Genomic DNA, 20,770 nt, shown 5'->3' on the forward strand with positions numbered 1-20,770 from the left:
ATTAAATGAGACAATTTGTGTAAAATGTCTGGAACATAGTAAATGATCAATAAATATTGGGGAAAACTAGCTGTCAGAACTTGGAAATGAAGTAACCACTCTTAAGATTTTGTTTCCTCGTCTGTAAAACGGATGAATTATATGGGAACTCTCTAAAATGAATAGGCAGCTTCTAGAATTCCCCATTTCCTTGTAATGGGAGGCATTCAGGCAGAATAGAGTGGGAGTTTTCCATCCTGAACAGTGGAATCAATTGGGGAATTGATTTTTTAGAACTTTTTAGAATTTTGATCTAGGCTTAGCCAGAGGTTCTCATTCAACTCATCTTGGCTAAAGCCTGGGCATCTGTATTTTTTCAAGCTCCCATGTGATTTTGATAGGCAGATAGCATTGTGAGCCAGTCAACCAGACCACTTGGAGATTGTTTATTAGACTGAAGCAGCTGAGAAGACCAGGTCGAGGCCCTTTCCAGATCTAATCCCACGAGATGTCCAGATCTAGGATTCCAGATTTAGAATCCCCTGGGAACACAACAACACACGTTTGTCTCACCTCTATCCTCAGGCAGCAGGAACTGTTGGTTTTCTGGGAGCTCTGAGTCCCCTAAGGTTATTAGCCCAGAATTAGATTGCCATTCTCGGCTTGGGACTCTGAGAAAGGAGCAGGTTAGATTTGGGATGTTCCTGGATTCTTGTTTCCCAGGAGGGAGATTCAATCAGTGTTATAATATTGTCATCAAGAAGAGGTAGGTTTGGAGGAGAGTAAAACTCATTTTAAGATTTCACATTCTAGGAGGGAAAACAGCCCTGTACATATCTAGAGGTTTTCCAAGATTTTGAACAACAGTCTACAAATAACACAGCTGTAGGATAGCTTGTCTGTCTTTAATTCCATACACAGTTCCCACTTGGCATATCAAAGTTGCCATATTTAAGAACTTAGGAAGGAAAGGAGCACACAGAACTGAACTGGTAAGAAGAGAAGTAAAATAGGGTGTGACCCCTCAAGAGTCTAGTATCTGAGAAAGAGTGAGATTAACAAGGAGAAACACTTCACTAGGAACATCTGTAGAACAAACAATCCTGAGGGGGAAATTATGCCACAATCAGGGCCACAAGTCTGGTAAAATTGATCCTGACAGTAGTTTAAGTTTTAAATAAAATAAATTTATTTAAAAAAATAAATTTCAACTTTATCTCCCTTTAGAAGAAGATAAGAATGATACACAGCACCCAGAACACATGACCTCAGGGCTATTTACATGTGACAAAGAAACAAAGATGAGTTTCTCTCCTAGCATCCTGGTAAATGGGAAGTGTGTGCCTGCCCTGAGATGTTTTCTCAAGAACGCAGTGGTGATATTTTATCCTGCTATTTTATGAATGCAGTAGATATGGGCTGTTTCCTTTTTATTTTTTCACTTTGTGTTTTTAAAAAAGTGAAAATAAGTCATTATCATGGGAATCAATCAGCGTAGTATAGTGTCAGGAGCTGTACAGTAGCGGTGTTAGGACTCTCGGTCTACTTGCTACCTGTATGACTTTGGGTAAGTTACTCTCTCTCTGTGCCTCAATTTCCTCATCTGCAAAATGGGGACTTATAAAATAGTCCTACCTCATAGAGTCATCATGAAAATCAAACAATGTATGTACGGTGTTCAGAGCAATGCCTGGCATATAGTAAATGTTCAATAAGTGATAGCTATTAATAAAACATGAAAACCAGGCAAGACACCTTGACATTTCTATCAAATTAGTTCAAATTAATAGCAAATATATTTCCTTCCAGCTAATACTGATTTAAAAATACCAAAACCCAGGATTGCTGGTAAACAGGACAGGAAATGCAAGATGCTGACTGCTTGCCAGTGACCCGCTGACCAGTCTTTCAGCAACTCAGTTATCTTCCTTGTCTTTAATTTTTCTTCCTTTGCAATGACTGTAATTCAGCCTTTCTATAACTTATGCTGTGAGGAAGCATGAAGGGAAAACACACATATATTTAAATAAAATCAACAGAAGCAAGTACCTGTAAAATGCTTTGAGCCACTGAGACAAAAAAGTGCGCCTTCAATCCTGTATTTTCTATGTGGACCATTTCTTTTTTCCTTCTTTGCCTTCCACATGGCCTTCATCAGCTCCTCTCTGCTGCCTTACACGAAGCTGCTTTGCTAAAAGCCCAAGACCTCAAGAATGGGGACAGAACCTGGGAGGGCTTATCTTCCCCCATTTGGACTCTAGGTGTCCTGCACCTAAACCTTTGGGCTCTTTATTTTTTTACTTAACTTTTGTTTTTATTGAAGCATACATAGTTGATTTACAGTGTTTGTCATTTTCTGGTGTGACTAGTGATTCACAGCTAGTGATTCAGTCATACATACATACAAATACATGCACATATTCTTTTTCATATTATTTTTCATTATAGGTTATTACAATATTGACTTTAGTTCCTTGTACTATACAGTAAGACCTTGTTGTTTATCTATCTTGTATATAGTAGTTTGTATCTGCTTATCTCAAACTCCTAATTTATCCTTGCCCCCTCCCCTTTCCCCTTTGGTAACCATAAATTTGTTTCCTGTGTCTGTGAGTCTCTTTCTGTTTTGTAAATAAGTTCATTTGTCTCATATTTTTAGATTCCACATATAAGTGATCTCATGTGATATTTGTCTTTCTCTTTCTGACTTACTTCACTTAGTATGACAGTCTCTAGGTTCATCCATGTTGCTGCAAATGGCATTATTTCATTCTTTTTTATGGCCGAAGTAGAATTCCAGTGTGTGTGTGTATGTGTGTGTATCTCTCTCTATATATATACACTTGGGCTGTTTACATGAGTAAAATTTTTAAATGACTGGAGAATGAGAAGGAAAGAGAAGAGAGAAAAGATTTTCAAAACCTGGCAGTGCCTTTCAAGAATGTCTCATTTTTGTTTTGTTTTGTTTTGATTTAGTGAATTTTTCATTGTCAATGCTAAATCCAGGCAGAATTCTGGAAGATGAAATGACTAGGTAATTGGCTAATATATATACGTATACATTAGTATTTGTTTATGGTGTACTTTTAGAAAATGTTTTAATTGAAAATAATTTCAAACTTAAAGCGAATGAGAACAATGTGTGAAGAGTCCCTGTGTGCTCGTTACCTTTTATTACCTTCTTTAGCCTGTTGTCATTGTTACCCTCTTCCCTGTCATTTAAAGTCGGTTGCACACGGCATGGCCCTTTATTCACACATACTTCAGTGTGGTTCCTAAGAACAGGAAGGTCTCTTTATAACCACACTACAGTTACCAACGTCAGTAAATTTGATATTGATACAGTACTTTGATCTAATCTACCATCTGTCTTCTGATTTTGTCAGTGGGTCTAATAATGTCATTTAATACCATTTTCCTCCTCCTTCGGCCTTCTTAATAGAAATTTCAAAAGCCCATAACATAATGTTTGAATGTTTACATATCAATTAATGTTGCTGATTTGAATGAGGCTTGTCTGTATGCTGTAGCAGGCTTACAAGGCTTCTATGCTGGAAACAGTTTGTAAAATCATATTAAAAATCTATTTGTAAGTATTGAAACTGGATTTATTATTTTTAAAGATACTAACTTTCCTCTAATTTAGTTAAGACTTCACTCCAAATTGGTTTGAAGTCATGACCTTTTAGCACACTATTTTAAAAATACTTACAATTCTGCCAGTTAGGAAGAGGATTTTTTGTTCCTTATGTAAACAATATGGAAAAACTTACACTAAGAACCGTTTTGGGGGCTCACCTCTCAACCTGTTTATGCCAATGTGTAAACAGTAGTGAACTTTTTCAGTACATTAAGATATGCAAGTCTAAGGGAGAGGGTATAGCTCAAGTTGTAGAACACATGCTTAGCATGCACGGGTCCTGGGTTCAATCCCCATTACTTCCTCCAAAAGTAAATGAATAAGTAGACCTAATTACTTCCCTCTGCCCCCACCAAAAAATAAATAAATAAAAAGTTTTAAAAAGATATGCAAGTCTAGAATATAAATTATGAAAGAGTCAAATTGTGTCTATAAATTGTTGATATCAGTTTAAAAATGATTTATTAACATCATGTTTTTTGCAGTTAACCGTAAAGCTTCATGTTACCTTTGGCTGGTAATTCAAGTGGATAGATTTGCCATTTCATCCTATAATTTAAGGAAAGAGAAAAAAATTAATATGCATGTTTTATAATGGCCTACACAGTCTTTGTGATCAGCCTGTAAACTTATTAATTCCCAAATCTGAATATTGTTACTGAAAGAGATAAATAAAGGACTGTATTTAAAGAAATCTTCCTAATTATTTTCCAGATATGCATATTATTATTCAGGATTAGGTGCTGGAGTTCTTGTTGCTGCCTATATACAAGTTTCATTTTGGACTTTGGCTGCTGGCCGACAGATTAAGAAAATTAGGCAACAGTTTTTTCATGCTATTCTACGAAAAGAAATAGGCTGGTTTGACCTCAATGACACCACTGAACTTAATACACGGCTAACAGAGTAAGTATATTGTTAATGTCACCATTTCATAAAGAAATTAACTGCTAATGATGTGAAAATTTGTCAAGGGAAGATTTTAAATGAAAAATATTTCTATTACATTAAGCATTTGGTGGTTATTGGGAGTGGATCGTCTGCCAGCCATCTCTAGCACCTACAGCCTGTGCCACAGTGAGCTTTCCTCCGCTGTCAGTTTTCTCTCCTCGGCTATATACTATGTATATCTGAGGCCTGAGCTCACGTCTAATACTTGTTTCTCTCTTGTGGAGTTTATCACAGGCCTGGCAGATATTATACACTCAATTAAGATGGCTGAATGAGTGAATTCACAAGGAGTCTTATCTTAGTAATTGTTGACTCTTCACTTATTCAAAAAATATTTGAGGAGCTATTATGCAACAAGCACTGTTCTCGATGTGTGTGATAGACCGGTAGAGACAAAGATCTCGGTCCTTTTTGTTGTGGACACTTCCAGCAGGGGGAGATAGAGGGTAAACTTTTTCTGACTGAGTGTCCTGGCAAGAGTGTCATCAGCAAATGAAGCCAAAGAGGAGGGAAGGTCAGCACATTTAGGGTCTGGCTGCCTCCCTGAGGACCTCAGCTTTCACTCTGAGTGAAATGGGCAGCCAGTGGATGTTTCTGATCTGAGAAGTGACATGCTCAGATTTACGTTTTCAAAGGACCGTCCTGGCTGCTGTATTGAAAGGAGAGTGGATTGAGAATAGCACTAAGGGTAGAAGCAAGGAACTCTTCTCTATAACTGTGACAGTGCCCTCCCTAGCTCCTGCTTTTAAACAAATTGACTCTTATGTGCAAAATGCTAATATGTCTAATAGAATTCACTAATTTAAATAGCATCAACTCTAATGATATTAACTTCTTAGAAGCATGAACTAATCTGAATTTCTTCCTTTGTACAGTATTTAGGTGGGGAAAATATCATTCAAGAGGCTAAGACTGAAAGAGGCTTGCAGGAATCTGAACAAATTTTTGCCTGTCCCTGTGTTTGATAGATGTCTACTTCACCTTTCTGATGAAGACCTCCGCCTGTAACCACTTAGGTGTGATCTTTTTTAGTGACATCTCCAAAATTGGTGAAGGAATTGGTGACAAGGTTGGAATGTTCTTTCAAGCAATAGCCACGTTTTTTGCAGGATTCATAGTGGGGTTTACCAGAGGATGGAAGCTCACCCTTGTGGTAATGGCCATCAGCCCTGTCCTGGGACTCTCTACAGCCATTTGGGCAAAGGTATGCAAAACTTGGGCATTTCCGCTTGTGTTAACCTACACAGACAGAGCTACTTTTAATATGCAGGATTCTGGTACCTGTACTTGTGCAGATCTGTGTTAAATGGCATTTGAAGCCACATCCAGGGGGTTTCAGGATGGTGGAATAATAGGACCACCCTTCCCATGAAACCAAATCCAGAAGCACATTGTAACTATGGTGCTCTAATAAGGAAGTGAATTTTTTAATGGGACTCAAAATGTCACAGTTATTAGCTCAGTTACAGGTTTTCTGCAGTGTTACTGCTTTAGGTAAATCTTTTGGCATAGTAATTTAAATTACATATATGGTTATGTCCTTATTTAAGTAAACACAACTTTTAAGTATAGCATTCCTCCAAACTACTGCATGAATACCAAAAATTTTAAATAAGTTTGAATTTGTTCTATTTAGTTTCAATTTTGCCTTGCAATAAAACTCATGTAACCTGTTCTATTTCAGCCAACACTCCAGAGTTAAGAAATTCTACTGGCAATTTTTGCTCATTCTGAGGTTGATGATTTACTTAGTAAACTACTGGTCTCTCTCTCTCTCTTTTTTTGTTGTTGTTTTTTAATTCTTTCTTTACCTTTCTCCTGCAATATCTTATTTAGCCATCTTATGATTCAGTGGAATGTCCAAACTAAGTCTGGAAGTATTGTTTTCAGAGTAATTAAAAACTGTGCAATAAAGGAAAGGACAGTGAATCCTTTCCAAGCAGTAAGGTTTTATTTTTAGTTTATTTTGCAGTGAGCAGAGAAAAAACAGTAGCAGATGTGGAATTCAACACTGGTCCCCAAAAGACTATTTGGGGAATTATGTGTGACTTCCCTTGAGGGGTGGGACAGAACCAGGCTCCGTTGGGGGAGGGGCAGTGGTGTAAAGCAGCCATTGGATCTGGTGCGCTGGATGGGGTTTGCTTCATGACTTCAGTGTTTGGTAAAGGACAGGGTTTGAGAAGAAAAAGTCAGTTAAAGAGTTGATCAGACTGTTTTTTAACCTTTTCCCTCCTCCCTTATACAAAAGTCATAAATATTTCTCTCCTGTCCAGATACTTTCCACGTTTAGTGACAAAGAACTTGCTGCATATGCCAAAGCAGGCGCGGTGGCTGCAGAGGCTCTGGGGGGCATCAGGACCGTGATAGCTTTCGGGGGCCAGAACCGAGAGCTGCAAAGGTCAGGAAGGTTGTTTGTCCACTTGTTCAGAGAACCCACTTTTACATTTGGTTGCTTATTCTTTTGTGGTATGTGTTTACTGCTTTCCTTTTCCTGATATTAACCCCTCACCCACAAAATATAGGCACCCTGTGCTGATGGCTAGAGTTTAATGTCAGACTGTGAAGCAGGATTCTTACCCTTTTGTGTTCCATGGACTCCTTTGTCAGTCTGATGACAACTGTGGACTCTCTTCTTAGAAATGATTTTAAATGCATAAAACAAAATGTGTAGGATCACAAAGGACACCGATTATAGTCAAGTGTAGTGATCAAAATATTTATAAATTATGATATAGGAAATATGTGTCTCTATTGTTGACATATTAAATACTAAGAACTAAATGTGGGTCTAGTAACTACTGCAATTCAAAGTAGGGTTGCAGGTAAAGGATATTTCAAGATATCTGTAACAATTAGAACATGATATGAAAATGATCTGGGATTTCTATTGGCAACAGGAGTCCCAGTTACTGCTAATTCTACAGTGATTTGTTGCCTGCAGTGATGATAATCAAAGGAAATGGTAAATTTCAGTGAGAGGTTAGTGAAAACAAATGTGTAATTTCTTTCCCCAATCAAGTTCCTTAACCATGGATCCCAGATCAAGTACCCCGGCTCTAAAGAAACTTGATAGACAAAAACCTAAATGCCAGAACACAGCTCCCTAATAAAGGCTGCTCCCCTCTACTTAAATGCCCCAACCCGTTTTCTTTAAATAACCGCAGCCCCTCCTACAGCCACAGTAGGAGTCTATGTAAAGTATTTTCTCTGGCTGTTCTGTGGGACTCTTGATACGTACCCACAACTGTTTGAAAAAGAAATTCTATGGAAATTTTTCAGCCTTAAAAGCAAAGATTCCTTAGTTCCTTCTTTTCCATTTTCTATTTTCCTACACCTGCAGCCCTCTTCAAAACCAACACTTGCCTGGTTCTCTAACCTCTTCCTTTTTCTCTGTCACTGCTGCTTCCTGTACACGGTAGCCACACAGACCACACTAACCCCCAGTTGGACCTCAGGATGTGAGTGTAATCAGTGCCGCTCCATTAGCTACAGTAGGCGAGCCGCCCAAGCGAAGGTAATTACAGCATGTCCACCGCTGACACCGGAGCCCCGTGTCACTTTGGAGGCAACGTAAACCTACTTGCCCGTTCCTTCTGGCCCAGCCACGTGGAACTAGGCACAGTGCTGGACGTGGCATGCTGGCTGTCTCCCCAGGGACGCAGCTCTGCTCAATGAATGCATCACCCAACCCTGAAGAAAGAGCTCGGAAGAGTTGGGTGCTTTAAGTAATCAAAAGTCGTAATTTTTGGTGGCAGCAGACATTGTTAAAAAACTAATAAATTCTCAACATCTTGTTCGGTTAAGCTAAAAAAACTATGATGTTGTTTGTCTTTTGTTAGAAACAAAAACACTCTGACGTATGTGGTATTTTCCCTAAAGTCCCGTTTTATGCCCAGTGAGTTTTTTTTTCCCCTGATTTTAGGAAAATTAAATTTGACACACCTTCTGTGTCTAGCATTGGAAAAGTAGATTTAATTTAAATTTATGGGGAAAACATTGTAATTTAATAGAACCATTCTAGACATTTATAGATTTACATCAAATCCTAGAAACCAGTAATATGAATTTTAATTACTATTCAAAAATATGACAGTAGTAGAATGAGTAATATTTTGGAAGAGATTAAGTTCTAAAACAATAGCAATAACAATAGGAACAGGATTTGTCAGGTTTTGCCAACTATGTGCTAGCACAGTAATAACTACTTTCTGTAATTATCTGTCATCCTAACAGCCATCTTGCAAGCTGGGCATTATTGACTCCATTTCATAGGTGGGATGAAACTAAAATCTAGAACAATTGGATAAGGACCTATCTCCCATAAGTAGCGACCACTTTATAGCCTTGCACCCTGGCTTGGCAGTTGAAGGACAGTCTGATCAGAAACAAAATCAAACAAAACAAGAAAGCAAAGGCCCAAGTATATGTACAAAAACATGTGAAATTCCTGTCCCTCACCCAATGGGACAGCAGAGGGAGGGTTTTCTTTTCTCTAGAGAAGAAAAATTGAGCTGTGTATCTAGCTCTTTTAAGAGCCCTGAACAGTGTTTACATTTTGGTGTTTTCCCTGGTTGGCTTGGTTTCTCCTCTTCCACCTTAACCTTGACTTGTAATGCTGGCCATGAAGGCGATGGTGAGGCTCTTCTGTCTCCCAGGGATGAGAGTTCCATTCTGGAACAGCTCTGGGAACTTGGGTGGGACTGGTAGAGACCAAGGGAGATGGGTCCAGATCGGCAGAGAAAAGGCTCAGATCAGTTCTGGTCCTGGCCGATCTTGGATTGGGTCAGTTCAGTTTTCACCAGGGGTTTCTTACTTGATGGCTCTGTTCCTTAAATCTCCAACCCTATAGGAGATGAATGTGGCCCCAATTATGGATTGTTTTCTTATTATCATGTTTCCCCCTCATTTTCTGGTAGGTACCAGAGACATCTAGAAAATGCCAAAAAGATTGGAATTAAGAAAGTTACTTCAGCAAGCATTTCCATGGGCATTGCCTTCCTGTTAATATATGCATCGTATGCTCTGGCCTTCTGGTATGGGTCCATTCTAGTTATATCAAAAGAATACACTATTGGAAATGCATTGACAGTAAGTAGTTTTCCTTGTATTTATGAAGAATCTGAAAATACTGTTATTTATCTCTCTTTTCTTTCATTTTCCTCCTTTTTGAAGGATGAGCCATGGTTTTAGGCTTTTTTCTTGGTGAATCTTTGCTCTGTCCTGTGGGCAGAGCTGGCCTTCTAGAATACACAGGGCATAATTATTTGTAGGGGCAAGAAAATAGCCCCCACCCAATTAGTAGTTAAACCAGTTGAGAAACATATGCAACATGTAAACAAATAAAAATTGAATGAATGTATGAATGAACAAATATGGATTGGAGCCATCCTCATTCTGCCTGTGAGTTTCATTATATAAGAAAGTAGACATTATTATAGATAGGTCATAGTATGAGAGGATGTTAAATTTACATAATATAAATACAAAATATAATATAAAACATCAGCTATCCAAAAAATAAGATGGAAAGTTATTTTAGTTTGTTAGCTTCATTTTATGGTTATAAAATAATGTTTACTAGCTATAGAAAGAATTAGAATAGAGACTTAAAAATTAAAAATTATGTAGAATTCCATATACACTGAATGATAACTTTTGGTGTATATCTTCCAGATCATTTTCTATATGTAAATACTTTCTTTCTTTCAAAACTCCGATTTTACTATGCATACCTTTCTGTAAATTTTTTATAAACTAGCAACATATTGTGACCTTCTTTCCATGTCAGTGGCAGTCAGAACAACATGTAACCATTCAACGAGCAATTTTTTAAAACCTACACTCCCCGATCCTTCTAACCAGAGGACACTGGACACAATTTGTCCTCTTGATGATGACTTAGGGACATTACGAAAATGTATCATTTCAAAATGTTTTCCAGAGTGGTAGCTTCAGATTCCATTGAAGTGCTGAGGGCCATTTGGCTGGATGAGCTTTTGTAATTTCTGAGTCTGTTTTTTTTCTCCTTTTGGTCTCCTCTCTGGTTGTCAGCTTGGAAGCTCTCCACCTTTCCTCATTTCCTCATTTACTAAATTTTATGAAGAAGGGAGATTGAAACTTTACTCTACCATTCACCCTCTGTGATGAGTGTGTCCTCTCTGGCTTGGTCCCCCCATTTATGGTACATGGACAGTGACATCTCCCCAGCAGGGCTGCAGAGTGACATCCATGATGCAGGGAGCCCAGTGATGCCCCCTGTGTAGAGACCGAGTGCTCCAGTGCTCCACTGATTTTGACAGAGACGTTTTTGCTTCCTTCCTGGTCTTTCTCTGTATTGCAAGTAGTGGGTAGATATTTCAGGGATATTGGAGTTTTGGGTATGTTAAGTGTTATTGTTACTGTCTTCTGAAAAAGGTCAAACTATACGTAGACTTTCCATCACATCCAAAGAGAAAGAAGTCCTTTCTCTTCATTTATGTTTTCCTTGATTAACGTACGCTAATAACCTGGATTCCTGAAGCTATAGTCTTGACTTTTCTCTATCAGTGTATTTTCCGAGTGTAAAAACTATGAAGGGATATGCATTAAGTTTTTGTGCTATCATACAGAATAGTTGTGTAAAGGAGTTATTAATCAGTGCACACAGGTGCGATTTAGTGTTTTATAATGTGTGAACTATTACTTCTTATGGTAAAAAATCTTATCAAAATATGTATGCAAAATGGTATTTTTTAAGGAAAATTTCATGTGGCTGAAATCTACCCGTGTTTCATCATGAACATCCTGTGTACTTCCATGCATAGTTAAAGAAAATCATACATGACTGATGATAAAATATAAAATGTTTTCCTCTGGTAGCAGTAGCTTCAGAATCAAGGAAGGAAGTTTGAAAATTTTTTTCTGACTCCATGTAAGCCCAGGAGAAGAGCATCAGATAGTTTGGCAAGCTAGACCAAAGAAGTATTTTTGAGATTGAAGAAACTCATTCATGCAGTAACATACTGTGTTCACCTTGTGAATTGTGCTCTTTTGTCAAAAAAAATCTTGAAGGGATAAACCTAAACTCAACCCTTTGGGTTGTTAGTGTTTCAAACAAATTGTGTTCGAGATAATGACAGATGCCTGAATGGGGCTTAGAACTTTTCCTTGTGTTCTCTCGCTCAGGTCTTTTTCTCGATCCTGATCGGAGCTTTCAGCATTGGACAGGCTGCTCCCTGTATCAATGCTTTTGCCAATGCAAGAGGAGCAGCATATGCCATCTTTGACATTATTGATAATGTGAGTCATTTATTATTTTAATGCTGAAAAATTCTTTAAGGCTTGGGTAACTAAATCTGGCTTTAGGTTGAATGTCCTATGAAAATTAATTATGTGACATGAACCACCTCTCCTTAGTAATGAATGAAATAACATGCCCCTTGTTCCTATTTCTCAAAGTTTATCTTTGAATAATCCAACACCACTGATCTCAGTTTGGAGAAGTACATCTTGCCCTGGTGTGTTACTATTAGAGTTCGGAGCAAAGATGTTTGTTTCTAGTTTTTGTCTTTTTCTCTTTCATTTTGTAGGCAGCCTGAGAGTATTATGATTTCTATACAGGGTGAGTGGGTGGAAAAATTATTTGTGGGGCCAAAATTGACAGCATGTTTTGGATGCCCCCCCCTTAAAAAATGATCATGGCACCTATGATATAATTTTGAATCCACTATATTGAATATGTTGTACTGACCACAGTGAAATAAAGAAATTAGTTTTGACATATTAAATTACATCACTGCATTTACACAGAGAAAATGCAAACTGGATAACTGAAATCTGATGGTTTAATCCAAGCAATTCCTCCTGTTTCACCAGTCTAAGACATGAGAAAATTGTTCAGCCTCTGCAAATCTTGAAAGTTTACATTGTTCCTAAATAATTTGGCTCTAACCAATTGTTGAGTCTTCTCAATTCAGTCCATTACATTTATGATTTAGGAACAGGCTAATTTTCACCAAATGGTGAAATACCTGGATATATCAATTATAGTGTTTTTTTGTTTTTCAGCTGTATAAATGTGCACATCTGATCGTTTAGAAAATTTATGAGGATGTGCCAGAAACTTAAAGTGAACTATTGTATGAAATGAAAGTAATGTATCCCTTATGTACTTTTCCAGAAGAGTCTATTTTCTGAGAAGGAATATTTCCTAAAGCACATACACACGAACACACACATACACATATACAGTCTCCACCTTAGGTTCTGTCTAATATGAGGGGGAGGAGGCCATTCTGGGTCCTATTTTTGGAATTTGCTGAAGCATATTCCTTAAATACACAACTATTTGTCCTATGAAGGAATAGTCATTGATTTTTGTTTTATTTAGAATCCTAAAATTGACAGTTTTTCAGAGAGAGGACACAAACCAGACAACATCAAAGGCGCTTTGGAGTTCAACGGTGTTCATTTCTCCTATCCAGCTCGACCTGATGTCAAGGTATTGTAAGTAATATTTATAGGAATTCCTAATTCAGAATGATTGTTTAATCATCTTAAAGAATCCAAAGTCTCTATTATTTTGATGTGTATGTGCTTTTTCCTTTTGAGTTTTTATTAGTTTTTTTTCAAATTTAAAATGGAATAAAATTCTTCCACTTTTAGGCTTTTGTGGTGAAGTGAGTTCTTTTTCTCTCACAGATCTTGAAGGGCCTCAGCTTGAAGGTTCAGAGGGGGCAGATGGTGGCCCTGGTTGGGAACAGTGGCTGCGGGAAAAGCACCACGGTCCAGCTGGTGCAGAGGCTCTATGACCCTGATGAGGGTATGGTAAGTGGGAAGAACCACCTTCTCCAAAGTGGAAAGTTGGGCACCAATTAACCCGTTGAAATGGTATTTTAGTAACAAATTAGCCTGTGAATCCAATTTTGGTAAAAAGGCTACGTAACCGCAGTGCATCTGGAAAGTACCTTTCAGTCCTTGGGCTGGTCTAACGAAAGTATTCAAGATGATGTCAGCCAAGAAGCTAGACAATACTCGCCTCTGTTCCAGCTAGGTTTTTCATAGCTCACTAGATCACTGGAAAATAGTTATCCAAACCACTGAGAGGATTATTTTCAATGACTTATTGGGTTTGGTCAAAAGTATTCCATACAGCAATTGTGGACAACCTGGTTTTCAGGGTCACAGAAAATCTTAGGACAGTAATTAAGTTCATCAAAGACAGCTGAGTTTTCTTTCTTTTTTTTAAATAGTTTTTTTTTCATTTTAATTTGTAAAAAAGTTTTGGGAGGGAATTAGGTTTATTGGTTTCTAGAGGAGACACTGGGGATTGAACCCAGGACCTTATGCATGCTAAATACACACTCTACCACTTGAGCTATATCCTCCCCTAAGTTCTCTTAAGTGTTGAAATATCTGAAGGGGAAAGTGAGATGGTCTCTAAGAAACTTCTGGGGACACGGGGAACTGTAATAGCCTAGGGTATATATTTTTTGCCTTTTAAAAATTTTGTTATAAATTCAAACTTTCAGAAAAGTTGCAAGCACAGAAGTCATATATACTCTTCACCCAGATTTACTCATTGTTTCTGTTTTGACCTACTTACCTTATTCATCTTTCTTTCTCATTCACGTGCATATGTATGTATGTATTACACACACACACATACATGCGTTTTTTTCTGAACCTTTGAGAATAAGCTAAAGATATGATGCTCCTTGACGCCTGCATACTTGAGAATATATTTTCTGAGAAGAGTGAAATTCTCTTACAAAATCAGAAAATTTAGCACAAATAAAATGCTAGCCTACAGTATATATTCAGATTTCCTCAGCTGTACCAACTTTAGGATATTGACTTTACCTGAGGTTAAAATGCACTATGATACAACAATTATGAAAACAGAGCTTTACATGTTACAAAGGAAAAGGAAAAACATAAAAAGGCATTGAGGTAGAACAGAGAATGCAGGAATTAATACAAAGTTTTCCAGGATACACAAGTTATTTGTTTATTTCATTTAATAAAATTAACAAACATTTTTGGAAGAATCTGCTATGACTAAGGAGGACCATAGGCCCATCCTCGTTTCCTAAAGCAGACTCTAGGTTGGTTGAAGTATAAACAGTTTTCTTTAGTTTTTAAAAAGAACCTAATAAATGCTAACAATTGGGGATTAAACATTTAAAAACATCTTATTTTTAAAGTATTATTTGAATAGTACATATTTTTCTAGAAAATATACATGTCAGTAAGAAAAAAGTCTTCAGAAATTCTGTAACTCAGTTATTCACTGTTCACACCATGATTTAAGAATTTCCTTAAATCACTGAAATTTCACTGAAATAATAGAAGAAATGCCCAGGGGCATAGCTGACTGATTCAATTTTTCCTTAGACCTCTCTCCAATAAAAATCAGTAAAGCTATAATAAAAGAAAGCAATAAATTGGAACAAATGATTTATGATATATATGGGAAAACTATTATATTTAATATTTTAGTAATTAATATGAATCTATCATATGATAAGAGCATGCAAATCTTTTGAGAATAAATATAGATTTGTAAAACGTTTCAAGAAATGTTCAGCCTCACTTATATACAAATTAAAGCTAATATAAGCTACCACTGTACACTTTTTGATTAGAAAAAACAGGTGAAAATGAAAAAACTCAGAGCTAGTAAATTACAATTAAGCAGATATATTTATATATTCCTGCTGACAGTGTAAATTATTAAGATCTTTTTAGAGAGTTGTTTATTCAACGTTCATTCAGCAAGTAATAAATGCCCAACATATGGCAGTTACTGTGTAAAGTTAAGCAATTGTTATTGGAGAAGAAAAAATAAATCATCTTCTTCAGCCTTTTAATTCTCTATTTTTACATTGATTGTCCTTTAGTGTTCCTTGAAGGGAGACAAATATTCAGCAGGTAAGAAATGCTAAAGTAAGTTAAGGTATATTAAATATATTTAAACATCATAATGCCATCAAAATGATATGTAGACTAGGTAAATGGACATTTTTACTCAAATGTAATAATGGTAAGCAAAGATAATAGTCACACAAAAAATATATAGCCCAGTATATACTCATTTATAGAGAATAATCCATCCATGAAAAAACTACATGTAAGATAATAAATATCACAAGAGAAAATACACTTTTTATTTTCAGTCTTGCACATAGCTATTTATTTCCAATTCTCATTTCTAACCACTGAAATAAGGTAAATATTAGCTAAGGCTTTTTTGGTAACAAAGAGTCTTGTTGCTTGAGATGTCAGATGGTTTAAAATATGTCATGGCGATATTTCATTTTTTCAGATTACCATCGATGGGCAGGATATTAGGACGTTCAATGTGAGGTACCTGAGGGAGATTATTGGAGTGGTGAGTCAGGAGCCAGTGCTATTTTCTACCACAATTGCTGAAAATATTCGTTATGGCCGCGGAAATGTCACCATGGATGAAATAATGAAGGCTGTCAAGGAAGCCAACGCCTATGAGTTTATCATGAAATTACCACAGGTAGAGCCTCTGTTAGTATAATTGCCCTTGAAATTAGAATTTCACCTCATACAACTGATTTCTTTCTTCAAAGGGTAAGTTAATAATGCTTTGCTAGGTAAGTCCCTTGAATTATTCAGGTGGAGGGTTAGGGAGTATAGCTTAGATGGAGCACCATATACCTATGGTACATGAATCATACAAAATTTTGTGCAGAGTATGTGTGAGTAGTGTTTTAGAATTCAGCATTTATTTATCGTAATTTGTGACTCATTATGATGGTCAAAATGAAGCTCCATGTTGTCTTCATGAATTTCTAGACTCCATAGCTCTTTCTTTTTGAAATCCTTCAAGAGCTCCACCATGCTTTCTGTTGTAGAAATTTGACACCCTGGTTGGAGAGAGAGGGGCCCAGCTGAGCGGTGGACAGAAACAGAGAATCGCAATCGCTCGGGCCCTGGTTCGCAACCCCAAGATCCTCCTGCTGGACGAGGCCACTTCGGCGCTGGACACTGAGAGTGAAGCTGAGGTCCAGGCAGCTCTGGATAAGGTCAGTGGACCCTCCACCTCAGAAGGACCAGCAAACTGACACTTGATTGAAAATCCTTGCCAGTGCTGTGCCAGTCTAGGTTGAAAAACATGAACATAAGAGCAAATGAAGCTCTCTCGTGGGGCATTATTGATATCTCCTTTCGGTCAGGTCATGCTGCAGAGAGAGGTGGATGACCCCTTAACTGACTTGCTCTGACCAAGGTGCAGTGAGCCCCAATCCAGGCCTATGCAGTGAGCCACTTCGCATTGTTTTGGGGGGTTTTTTTCTGGTTTTTCTTGGTTTGGGGTTTTTTTTTTTTTTTTGGTGTTTTTGCAGAGAATCTAGGACTTTGGTCAAAAATAGTTCTGTTAAAATGTACAAAGAAGAATCTGGTTACCTAGACACTGGTCCAGCTGGAAAAAAATTCAAAATACTTTCCTTTTTTTGTAGGCAGTACCTCATCTTTCTCTAGTCATAAAAGGGCGTTGGTGCTTTCCTGGAAATAAAATTCCATTTGTGTGTGTTTGTCTAAGCAAATAAATAAGCCACACACATTAAGACTACTGAGCTCCCAGGCCAGCTCAGATGTTTCTAAATCTGTCACTATCATCTTTACTAAGCTGAAGCTTCACGGGCAGAACCTGATCTTGGGACCCTTCCAATGCAGTATAGAAACCAGAGTCAGATGACACCATGTAAGTGCATTTCAAACACATAAATATCATAAATATATTTGAGTCAAGAAAGCTTAGTAACAAAATGTGCAAGTTACCTAACAGTTCTATCCAAACTACCTCTTGAAATTTTAGAGGTGAGCTGTATGAACCTTATTTTCTCAGGAAAATGTATACCTGAATCCTAGATAAACACAACTGCCTCGTGTGCTGTAAACTGTAGTTAATTAATGCTTCTTGGTTTATCAGATTAATATTTTGGCTTATCTTATATAATTTAATAATTAATGAGAAATGATGACAATTATTTCTCACATGTTTTTATGCTGAATTATATTGTTTTCATGTATATTGTCTCAAGATTAAGAGACCGAAATATAATACATAGGAGACTTGTATTTGGTTGGTTAAAGTGGCTTAAATCAGGAAATCATAAAAAATAAATACATGTACAAATTAAACAATTAATTTTAACTTAAAATGCATTACACGGGCATTCATGTGTCAATATAGACCTTTTAGCACAAAGTTAGGTAGGATAAGAGAAATATTTATATCTATTGTTATTCCTCCCAGATTGCCTATCCTGGAAGAATAATATTTTCCTTTTGTCACTTGATCCTTTATACATTTATCAGTATCTCATGTGTGGCACCAACTTATTGCACTTAGGCATTTCTTTTCCTGCCTCTCTCCTAGAAAGAATAAACCCCAAGAGACAGCATTAATCAGTGGTTCATGTTTGTATCTCTATAACACCCACTCCAGTGCCTTGCAAATAGTAAAGCCTAAATAAATTTTTACTGAATTGATTACCATGGCCTAGCTTACTGAGATAATACATTAGAATGTCACATAATAAATTAGAATTTCTACAGTAGAAAAAAGTTATAATGATCGTATCGGCTTTTGGCTCAATAGATAGCAACTATTCATCAAAATGAATAAAAGGTTTTTTGATATAAGTTCTTAAAGAAGAATACAAAAGCAGACTTGATAAAGACTTAACGAAAGTCAATAATCACAAAGTTTCATACCTACACAAACTTTCCTACTCACAGTGTTTCTATACTAGAGGGGCAAGAAAAGAACCAAAATGGTGATTTAATGAAATGATCCCCCAAAATTTCATTTTACGCTTTTTTTTCCCAGAAGTTCCAGAAAGACTAATGGATTATTATTAGTATTTCTTTTGTTTGTTTGGCCCTACCTTTCATCCCTGCATATCCAAAACGAGTAGAAGTTCCAAATTTCTTAGGAGCTGGTATCTCTGAATCTAGGATATTTATTTGCCAGTGTCTTGTCATCACTGGGGTGTTTGACAGCTCTGAAAAAAAATCCCTTTGTGTCGCATCTCTTCTACTCTAGCTCAGATTTCTTGGTCATGGGTGACAGTTGCTAACTTTGAAATTCACAAATACATATTTTGTTTCTCCTGCACACAGTCCTTCACTTGCAAGTCTGATTCCAATTCCTCTGATTTTTTGTGTTGACATAGCATCAACCTATTATTCTCATAATGATAACACAGTCACTGTGAGCAATTTACTCATCCATCACTGTTAGTATCGTGAATATAATTAGACTGATCAAATTATTTCCTATATGCTTTATTATTCATGGGCCAAGCCATGCAACTTCCACATCAGTAAATCAGTAAATATTTATGAATGTTTCTTTCTGGGCCTGGATGCTAAAAATCAAAGAACAGCCTTAAATGTTGTCCAGTAGAATTATACTGCAGTCTTACTCTGTTTTTATGATTTGACTCTTTCATATTTATTTAAACACAATTGATTCATCTGTTTCAGTATAAGGACTAAAGTAGAAAGACCACATTATTTCTCCCAGGTGGCTACACAGTTGGCTCAGTACCACTGATTACATAATCTGCCTTTTCGCTACAAGGCATATTTATCATATAGTAATTCTTAAATGGTTTGTGTCTATTTCTGCACTTCTATTTTTTCTGTTGATCAAGTTGCCTAATCATGTGATAACTTCCCCAGATTTTACTATTTTAATTGCTGTAGCTTTTTATGTTTTGATGTCTGGTGGAGACATGACCCTCTCATTAACTTCTTTTTCAGAATTTTCATGGATGCTCTTTTTAGTATATTTACAAGATTTTGCCACCATCACCACTATCTAACTGCAGAATATTTTCATCATCCCAAAAGGAAACCTTGTACCTGTTAACAGTCACTTCCCATGCCACCTGCACTCTAGCCCTTGGCAACAACTAATCTAATTTCCATCTCTATGTATCTGCCTGTTCTGGACATGTCATATAAATGGAATCATGCACTGCATGGTCTTTACTGACTGGCTTCTTTCATTTAGCATAATGTTTTCAAGGTTCATCCATGCTGAAACATGCACCAGAATGTCATTCCTTTTTCTGGCCCAATACTATTCCATTGCACGGATGTACCACATTTAGTTTATCTTTTGATCAACTGATGAACATTGAGATTGTTCCCACTTTTTGGCTATTATGAATCTAGCCTCTCTTTTTTTCATTTATCTTTTTAACTGCTTAGGTGAGTAGGGCTGTACTCCAATAACCATCCTAAGGTTGTGGTTTTATTGCTTCAGAGCAGGAGTGGTCTTAAGAAGCTGTTAGCCTAATAGGACTAATGAGTAGCAAAAAAGAGTAACCATTGTTAATGGCATAACATGGATCACTTGATGAGAATCTTCCAGGGTGTAAATGCCCATTCATAAACCTACCAAGCCATCAACATGCGAGTTCACTGAACTACTTAGAGGCATGATTTGTAGATTTCACCATCCACAGAAATCACCCAAAGCACTTGCTAAAAATCATAGTTACTGGCCCAACTCCAAAGACTGTGGTTCAAATGATCTTTGAACCAGAATTTGAACCATCCAGATCCCAAGGTACGTTTTCCCCTAAGCTGCTTGCTTGCCGTCCATCAGAGTTACAGTCAAAATCAGGGACTTCAGCAGAAACCCCATAGAATTGCTCTGGAGAAGGCTGTATGTGGTGACAACTCCTGAGTATGCTTCTGCTAAAGTCTTTAGCATATCATGGAACTCAGAACCAGGGCTCCTCAGACAGGTATGAAAGCACTTGAGAGGGGTGGTAGATTTCCTGAGCCATCCATCCTCACACTGGAGGAATTGGCCTCCTGTCTGGTCAAGAATGGAAGCCTCCTTTAAACCTGTCATAAACGAGTGATGCCTTTGTGCTCTAATCACACGGGGATATCATCAGCCGCAAACGTGTTCATCCAAGGGCTTGACTGTGTGTTCATTGGCAGTGTGTGGATATTGTAACTCTGCTGCCCTCCATGTGTGTCCTTTCCCCCTTTAGGCCAGGGAAGGCCGCACCACCATTGTGATAGCACACCGACTGTCTACAATCCGAAATGCCGATGTTATCGCAGGGTTGGAGGATGGAGTCATCGTGGAGCAAGGAAACCATGGAGAACTCATGAAGAAGGAAGGGATGTACTTCAGGCTTGTGAACATGCAGGTAT

The 20,770-nt window shown here is 37.3% G+C and overlaps 1 protein-coding gene across 3 annotated transcripts in view; it reads left to right on the plus strand.

Moving 5' to 3' along the window:
• The window catches only part of LOC102537160 (phosphatidylcholine translocator ABCB4), a 59,559-nt gene that overhangs the window by 10,018 nt on the left and 28,771 nt on the right, over positions 1–20,770 (plus strand). The window contains exons 5-15 of one of the 3 annotated variants that reach the window (XM_072965081.1): positions 2,956–3,013; positions 4,334–4,525; positions 5,603–5,774; positions 6,844–6,968; positions 9,487–9,658; positions 11,735–11,848; positions 12,939–13,049; positions 13,250–13,375; positions 15,876–16,079; positions 16,438–16,608; positions 20,605–20,766. In XM_072965081.1, coding sequence (XP_072821182.1) covers positions 2,956–3,013; positions 4,334–4,525; positions 5,603–5,774; positions 6,844–6,968; positions 9,487–9,658; positions 11,735–11,848; positions 12,939–13,049; positions 13,250–13,375; positions 15,876–16,079; positions 16,438–16,608; positions 20,605–20,766 — 1,607 coding nt within the window. The other 2 variants (XM_072965082.1, XM_072965083.1) reach the window with 2 other exon arrangements.

This window comes from Vicugna pacos, chromosome 7, assembly GCF_048564905.1.
Source record: "Vicugna pacos chromosome 7, VicPac4, whole genome shotgun sequence".
Lineage (NCBI taxonomy): Eukaryota > Metazoa > Chordata > Mammalia > Artiodactyla > Camelidae > Vicugna > Vicugna pacos.